This window comes from Rhinopithecus bieti, unplaced genomic scaffold (genome assembly GCF_001698545.2).
Source record: "Rhinopithecus bieti isolate Rb0 unplaced genomic scaffold, ASM169854v2 scaffold_641, whole genome shotgun sequence".
In the NCBI taxonomy this organism is placed as follows: Eukaryota; Metazoa; Chordata; class Mammalia; order Primates; family Cercopithecidae; genus Rhinopithecus; species Rhinopithecus bieti.
Window position 1 is genome coordinate 5,646,354 of NW_016803417.1, and position 8,610 is coordinate 5,654,963.

The 8,610-nt window shown below is 45.1% G+C and overlaps 1 protein-coding gene across 1 annotated transcript; it reads left to right on the top strand.

The window, feature by feature from the left end:
* Positions 1 to 355: 355 nt before the first annotated feature.
* On the top strand, positions 356 to 7,252 carry LOC108536372 (translation initiation factor IF-2-like). Its single transcript, XM_017883050.1, has 3 exons — positions 356 to 435; positions 1,143 to 1,809; positions 7,214 to 7,252. Exons 1-3 carry the CDS (start codon positions 356 to 358, stop codon positions 7,220 to 7,222), a joined length of 756 nt encoding a protein of 251 aa, XP_017738539.1. The 3' UTR covers positions 7,223 to 7,252.
* The last annotated feature ends 1,358 nt before the right edge of the window (positions 7,253 to 8,610 follow it).

Consider the following 8,610-nt stretch of genomic DNA (forward strand, 5'->3'; position numbering starts at 1 on the left):
CAGGGTTCTAAACAAACCATACCTTAAATCTCTCAGTAATGGCCAGCCACATCTGGAAGAAGTAGGCTGGGAAAACAGCTGAAGAATAATAGATATTTTTGTCAATTATGCCTCAGTAAAACTAAAAAAAAAAAAAAAAAAAAAAAAAAAAAAAAAAAAAAAAAGATACTTCTGTTATCAGGAAATTATTGCACTTGATTCAAGGCTGATATTAAACCATAACAGACTCACTCAAGGTGGGGGGTGAGAGATAAAAAGAGATTACAAAACTGAAAAGAGGTGTTCATTCGCAGAGAACTAAGGGAGTATCTTTCAAACAGAAATTGGAAGCCAGAGCTCTCTGAAGATAAGGATCATGAAATGTTCTTCCCCAGACAGAACGTATCCCACGTTTTCCACCCACGTTTTCCACCGGCGTTGTTTTGGTAAAGAAGGGTAAGGTGGAAGGAAGTGATGAGGCTGAAAAATACCATTTGCTTCAATTCAGCCGGGAAGGATCCGCTACCTTTTGGTTCCTATTAAGTGAATTTAGCTTTAGCTTTCATGATAGCATTTTCCCAAAGGAGTCCTTTAGATCTGACCCCTTCCCTCTTCGCAGCTAGACTGACATCAGGTGACCTTCCAAGTGCCCCCAGCCCACTCAGCGCTATCAGTAGGGATTGGCCCTCACCCCCGTCACAGCGCTTTCCCATGACATCCCCCAGCTTCTCTCTCCTAGGACCTCCTCGCCAGCCTACCCCTACCTGTTGGGTAGGTCTTACTTGCTGGGAACACCTGCTGTCCTTAGAAGGGGAGCAACCGACGCCTTGGAATCCTGGCCTGTCCCTTCCTGGTGAAGGGGGCGCCTGCACTTAAGTGCCGGCTTCTCTGTCTCAGGCAGAGTCCAGCAGGCAGGCGACCAGGCGTAGTTGAGTTCTGTGGCCTGGGGAAAGGGGACGCCCTATCCCCAACACAGCCCTGTTTCGCAGGGCTTCAAGACGCTGAGAACAGCCAGGAACCCCTGGATTAGCCCTGGAGTCTTGGAGGCACCCGAAAATTCCAGGGGCCCACCCCAACCCCGCTCTCAGTCTGGACCAGCGGCGGCGGGATAGGCGCCAGGTCCCCACACACCGACTGGGACGCCCAGCCCACTGCGGCTGAAGCTCCGGCCGCCGCCGCTCCCGGCGCTGCAAACCGGTCTGGCTTCGCTGCAGGGTGTGCGGCGATGGGGCAAGTGGGTGGAGAGAAAAGGGGAAGAGCCTGGGCGGCCGGCGGGCGGGGCCTGCAGCCTCCCCAGCCGCGGCAGCGGACGCGCAGCCGGCTCTCTCTGCGCCTCGCTTAGGCTCCGGCGCGCACCAAGCGGGAACCCGCGCCCGAGCCCGGGGGGCGCCGCTGCTGCTCCTCTCGGTCCCCGGTCCCCGAACGCGCCGCGGCGAGGCTGCACCCGGCCGTGGAGCCGCTCGGAGCTGCTGGGCTTTGGCGGCCGCTCGCTGCTCCGTCTGGCCGAAGGACCGGCGGGGAAGGAAGGGGAAAGCTGGGACACACACACTCGCCGCGGCGCGCGCGCACTGCATACTCGTAGCCGCGCGCCCCCGCCAAGGCGCGTCCGGAGCGAGTTTGGCGCCGCGGCTACAGCCCCGGCACCTGCCCGCCCCCAGTGCTGCCCCCGGTCCCGGCCCCACCCGCCGCCCACTCCGCGCCGCTGTGCCTCCCGCCCCTCGCATGCACTGCTCTCCCTTCGCCGTGGGGAAGCGACAACGTCCCGATAACTTGCAGACTGTGGCGCAACTGGTCTTGGTAGCGGAGGCACCCGAATGCTGCCCGGGTGAGGTAAGTTTCCTGTGCGTCCCCGGCCCCTTCCACTAGACCCTTCTGAAGGGCTCGCGCTTGAGGGCTCTGCATCTCTGCTGAAACCCGTCGGTCTCTCTACCCTTCCACTTTGCCTGTCTGCGTTGTGCTGGGGGTGACGTGGAGAGGGCGCCCGTGGCCGCCGAAGCGGGACCTTCGTTCCGCTGGGGCCACAGCTGCGCGCTCCCAGCGGGCACCCACCCGCTCGTCACCCGGATCCCCGGGGCCGCAGTGACACTCGGAGAACACTCTGGGTTCACTTAAATAGGAGTCCTCTCCCCTTTCCAGGGGAACCTGCAGAGTTTGGCAGCTGAAGGAAAGGTCTCCCACCACCCTCCCCCGGTACGAAACAGCGGTGAACTTGTTAGGCGCCCCTGGTATCTCAAGAGGGGCTTGCGAGTTGGTGTTCTGCTCATTTCTGGCGCTGGAGCCGGATTAAACAGGTGCGGTATGGTTCCAGTCTAAATGCAGCAACAGACTTCTGCGTTTCCCAGACTTTCTCCCCCAGCCTGGTCAACGTGACGCTTCCACATCTGGGGCAGGGGCTGGGAGTGTGGGGGCACTGGGGAGGGAGAATGCCCTGGTTTGATTTATTATGCCGGTGCCAGGAGTCGCCAGAAGAGAAGACAACAAATGTCTGCTTATCTCGCATATATGCAGATGAGTGTGTTGTCATTTCTTATCCCCCCAATCCCCAGCTCTCTTGTCTGGTGCCCAGCGTGGTTGAGTAGAAACCTGTTCCGGAGAAGTTGTTTGGGTAGATTGATGAATTCTTTCATCGAATCTACTGAAATCAGGGCTCCGAACAAGGCAATCCTAGTTACTCTGATGCTTTTCTAAAGGGAGCGTGTTGCAGACCAGAAATAACACCCACTATCACTACCTCTCTGTGACATTCTCAGATGCAGGAGGCCCTAGCTCTAAGGTGAATGATCCTTAAGGGACCGGTAGGACCTTAGAATGTGTTAATCTCGTGCAAGGAAGAAGCGGTGTCTCTGTGTCAGTACTCCTGAGTCTTGGTTTGGGGAACCCCTTTTGTCCCTCTAATGAAGCACATTCAGCCAGAGACTTCTCCCCTGTTCTGCGAAGAGGCTAAAGCGTTCCGCAGCTGTTGGAGTGGAGAAAGGCGAAAGGATTGGTTTCATTAGGACTCTAATGTGATGAAGTAGGGTAGTGGTCATGGAAGCTTTGCTAGAGCATTCCCAGCTGAAAGGAGACTCTGGGGAAAAAACCTTAATCGGCCAAGTGTAAACCAGTGGGAGGTTGAGTGAGTTTCATGTGTGATCTCTGAGCAGAGGGAAACGGTGGGTTCTGATATGGTCCTGTGCGCAGAGACTTATGAGGACTGATGAGAAAGCTGGTGAGTTTGAGACTGATGTATGATGACATCTTACCTCAGAAGGAAAACTGTAAAGCATTGAATGATAGAACCACATTGCATTTTTGTCCACATTAAGACTAGAGAGATTTAATAATAACACCTTACATTTGCATCAGTGTCTTGCAATTTGTAAATTCTTTTGAGTGTTCTCACCTAATTCCAAACATTTCTGAGGGAGGCAGGGCAAAGATTATTTATCATATAAACACAGAAGGAACGTGAGGCCCATAGATTCAGAGATTTATCAAGGTAACAAGTGCTGGTATTAGAATCACAGTTAGGTTTTCTGTCATAACCAGGTGCCTGCTCTGTACTTATATAAGGTGGTTTTTTTAATGGCAGAGGTCTTCTGCATTTATTGTGGTCTGCACAGTCTCGCTGTAAATTACTGTTTACATTTTATGGATGAGGAAACTGAGGTTTAGACAAGCAGTGGGAGTTTTTCATAGATTTACATCTAATTTAGAGGCGTTTACAATACTATAACTTGGGTCTTCTGATATCCAGTCCATTGCTTTGTGTATTCTGCCATCATTTCAGTTCTGATAGCAATGAGGACACATCATGGAAACTGCAATACACAAGGGACTGTTCAGCATGCCCCCTGTGACCTGGGTTGTAGTTCTGGGGCTACATTTGGCTGTATGACCTGGGCCAAATCATATCACTTCCAAGTCTCAAGTGTCTCACATATAAAACAAAACGTTTGTATGAAATTATGTTTTTTCTTTCCAACTTTAGCATTCTGTGTTGTTTAGCAATGTGTTTGTAATCCAATGGTATCATTTTCTCTAGACAAAGGACACCTTTTTACCCTATATCACCTAAGAGACCTAGCTAATTACTCTTTCAGCTTTAGTTTATCCCTTCCTACCTTTACTACATACCACTTCATCAAAGGAATGAAACTTAACAAGTGCGTTTTAGCTTAGCATCTACAATATATTGTTTAGTATTGCTGTTTGACTTGAAAATATTCTGAGGGGCTGAAGTACTTACTGTAAGGTACATGTCAGGGTTTACTTGAATATTCTAATTGTAAGCTCGTAACTTTTTTTTTTTTTTAGCTTTTGGTTTGCATAAAGTAAGTACTCAATAAATAACTGTTGAATTAATGAAGGAGGTGAATGAAGTCATTCATAAGGAAAACATATGCTGTAAAACATAGAAAGCATCTCACCATGTAAATTCTCCACACATAAGATAATTTGCCTGCGGGCTTGTGCCTCCTGAAGCTGGCAGGTACAGAGCCCATTGTTGCTCTCTTTTCTGAATGCATTATATAGGGAAGAGCTTTTCTTTCTCCCTGTAGACAGTAGACTCATGTCATCTGTGTTATGCTCTTTTGTTTGCCTCCCCCGCCTTAGTAGTACAGCTGCTGAAAGATACATTCCTAGAAATTGACTTGTCCCATTTTATGAAAGGGTATGTCTTGAGATGGAGAAACCAACCATTCTGTTTTTAAAATAGGGTATTGAGTAAATTTCAGGAGATGCTAATATTGGCTGGTGGTTTCAGAGGGGGAACCTAATTAACAAAACCAACCTAGTTTCTGTTCCTTTTAACAATCTTCTCTTTCTACTCCTCCTCTTTATATACAGACAGGTAGTGTTTTTATGTTTGGAAGAATGATAATAAAGAATAGAGTGATCTTAAATATTGTTAATGGATCTGCAATTTATATTGGGGATGATGTCTATCTCCTTCTGATAATTTAAATATTAATTAGTTTAGAAGTACCTTTTATGGGTAAGAAAACTAAAACTTAGGTGAATTGACTTACTTATGGTCACAAAGATGATAGCAGGAGGACCAAGATCAATGTGGTGTTCTTAAGAAGGTTCATATTCAAGTTTGTCCCAGGAGTTCTATGGTGAAGGTACAGTTTTGACTTTTAGAAATCATAGAGATTAACAGAAAACGTCTGTTTACTATCATTATTAGAGAGTTAGTACATTTGGAAATGGTTTAGCATTTATATGTTTAAGTTTTCTTGCCCAAGCAGATGCCGTTAAACAGAATATGTTTTTTTTTCTTTTTACTTTTTTTTTTTTTGTTTTTTGAGACAAGGTCTCACTCTGTTTCCCAGGCTGGAGTGCAGTGGCCCAACCATGGTTCCCTCCAGCCTCAACCTCCCCAGGCTCAGGTAATCCTCCCACCTCAGCTTCCTGAGTAGCTGGCACAACAGGCATGCACTGTCATGCCTGGCTAATTTTTGTATTTTTTGTAGAGACAGGGTTTCACCATGTTGCCTAGGCTGGTCTGTAACTCCTGAATTCAAGCAATCTACATGCATCAGCTTCCCAAAGTGCTGGGATTACAGGTGTGAGCCCCTGCACTTGGCCAAAAATGTTTGTTTTTATCTATTCACTATGATTCTTTTGGCTTATATACATCACCAGACTCAGAAATAATACTTTGCTCCAATCAGTGCGGGGAGAGAGGAAACTGAATAGAAACCAAAGACCTGTAATCGCATGAGAGGCCGAGGTGGGAGAATCACTTGAGCCCAGGAGTTTGAGACCAGCCTGGACAACATATCTAGACCCCATCTATAAAAAAATAAAAATTTAGCTGGGCATGGTGGCACATGCCTGTGGTCCCAGCTACTTCGGAGGCTGAAGCGGGAGGATCACGGGAGCCCAGGAGTTTGAGGTTGCAGTGAGCTGTGATCGCACCACTGTACTCTAGCCTGGGTGACACAGTGAGGCCTTGTCTCAGGAAAGAAAGGAAAAGAAACACAAATGTATGCTGGTATTCTCAACTTCTCTTCCTGGTATATAAAGCCAGAAGCCAAAGGTAGCCTTGTCATGCAGCTGGTAAAGTCATAAATATGTATACATTCAATTTGCATTTGCATTTTGCTTGTACTTCTGTTAGATGGTGAGTCAGAATATTTAATATCCTGGAAAATTTTTTTTTCCCCTATGGCCAGAGCCTTCAGTAGATTCTGTAAAACATCAAGTCCTAAATGTATTTGTTGCTGAAACATGTTCTCTTTGTATCAAGTGCATTAATGGGAGTTGGAAGGAGTCCTTCATTTTTTTTAGAAGCTGGCCGGTTAGAACTGTACATTATGTAGCTCCACTGTTCATTTGTGGTCTTATCAATAGAGCAGGATGTGTTACTTTTTGCTGAGTGCCAGGAAAACCGGGGTGGGAGGAAACCTAGGCTTCTGTTTTTTTCTTTTTAAAAATCAACTTTAAACTTAATTTATTGATGAAATTTTTGTGGTACTATGTCATAAACAATCAGCTGCTGTTGACAGATAATTGTATTCAGTCAGGTTCCTTTTAATATATAAGATTAGGTCAGGGAAAACAGGCTTGGTTTTGTACATTCTATTCTCAATTGTATTTACTTCTGTATTGCTTCATCAGAGGCATATAAAGGAGATGTTCACACAGGAAAACACAGGAATCCTGCCCAAACTAGATTACTCTTGAAAATATTTGAAACAGAGTGATTGGGACAAGGTTGCATGTTCAGTAAGCTGACAGTGGTGCCTTGGTATTATCATTTTAAGTGAAAACAAACTAGCACTGGAATGAACAACATGATGTGTGTGTTCTTGTAGGAAGTCTTCTGTATTGTTATGGGACTCAGTAAACAATGAGTATGTAATATGTTTTCGGTAATTTGCATGATGGATGCACAATAAGTTCTTGAGACTCTTTTTCTCTAATATTCTTAGAAAATCAGTTGTGAAATTGCAATGAAATATAAAGCGTTGAGCGTTTGGTATTGCTCCCGTTTTTAAAATGGGTGTGTATGTCTTTCGGTGGAAGTTCAGGCAAGGGTTGGAATTGTAAGTACTAGGGGCCCAGGGATTATAATTATCTTGAATTGGAACTAAAGTTCAGACAGGACTGCAGAAAGTTCATTCAGTTTGTAAGAGAAAAGGTGATATTTAAGCCTTCGCCATTCAGTCATGCTGAGCAAGGGGTTTGTAGGGGAGGATGAAATTAGAGCGAGTCATAAAAATATGCTTTCCTTCTTTCATAGACAGACTGAAGACATGCAGTGGATTCAACGTGTTGCACAGTAGGTTTTTGATTTAATATACAATTTTTTTCTTTCTTTTTTAAACCATGCCCATCGTTGTGCTCTCTGGATCACTTGATCATATGTTTGGTAATAAAGTAAGGAAACAAAACAGCAACAACAACTTAAAAGCCATGCAAAGACCTTCTTGAGTAAGTAGTAAGCACATCATAGGTGTTCAGCAAATATTTGTCAATGGAGAGGGCTAAGCATCATGTTTTATTTATATTTGTATTCTTGGAACTTGGCACTGTGTCTGGCAGATGGTGAGGACTTAATAAGTGTTTACTGAACAATTTATGTATCCAAACGAATATCACTTTTCAGAATCTTGGGATGTTCCATAATCTAATGATTCTATTATTTTTTTCAAACCATTTTAGAAATATTAGGCAGTCTGATAGATATTAATGTTGATAGTTTTTAGTAGTTCTTTTTTTAAAAATCATAAATGGTATTTATTCACTAGACTCCAACTTTTTTAACCAAAATGCCTAGGAATAATTTTGTATTATTTCTCTTCTTTAGGAGAAAAATAAACATTAAATATGTTCTGTTTTTCTTTGAAAGTATCCAATAAGCATAGTTTTCAAACGCCCAGAGTGGCATAATAGTGAGTTTGGTTCAGGGTACAGAGACAAGAATGGACTTTAAGCTTCTCTAAGTTAATCAGCTTAAATATCACCTCCTCCTGGGGCCTTTTCTTTTCTTCCAACCTAAAGGAGACCTCCATATGTTTTGTTCACTTGTCACAGGGGATACTGATACAGTTTCGATGTTTGTCCCCTCCAAATCTCAGGTTGAAATGTGATTCCCCATGCTAGAGGTGGGGCCTGATGGGAAGAGTTTAGGTCATGTGGATGGATCCCTCATGAATGGCTTAGTACCCTCCCTGTGGTAATGAGTGAGCTCTTGCTCTATGAGTTTACATGAGATCTGGTTGTTTCAAAGCGTGTGGCATCTCCTACCCTACCTTGCTCCCTCTCTTACACAGACTCCCCCTCACCTTCCGCCATGACTGTAAGCTTCCTGGGGCCCTCCCTCACCAGAGGCAGATGCTGGCGCTGTGCCTCGTGTACAGCCTGCAGAACTGTGAGCCAAAATAAAACTTCTTTTCTTTATGAATTACGCAGCCTTAGGTATTCCTTTATGGCAGTGCAAAAACAGATTAACACAGATAATTATTCATTTATGTATTTCACTTGTTTTCCTGTCACCTGTGCCCAAACTCACGTTCAACCCAAGATTGTAAACTCCTTGAGGGCAGAGGCCATGGTTCATAGCACTGTTTTTCTTGTGTTTGGCACATAGTAGGTCCTCAGTAAATATTTAAATGAATACATGAATAAGCCCCATCC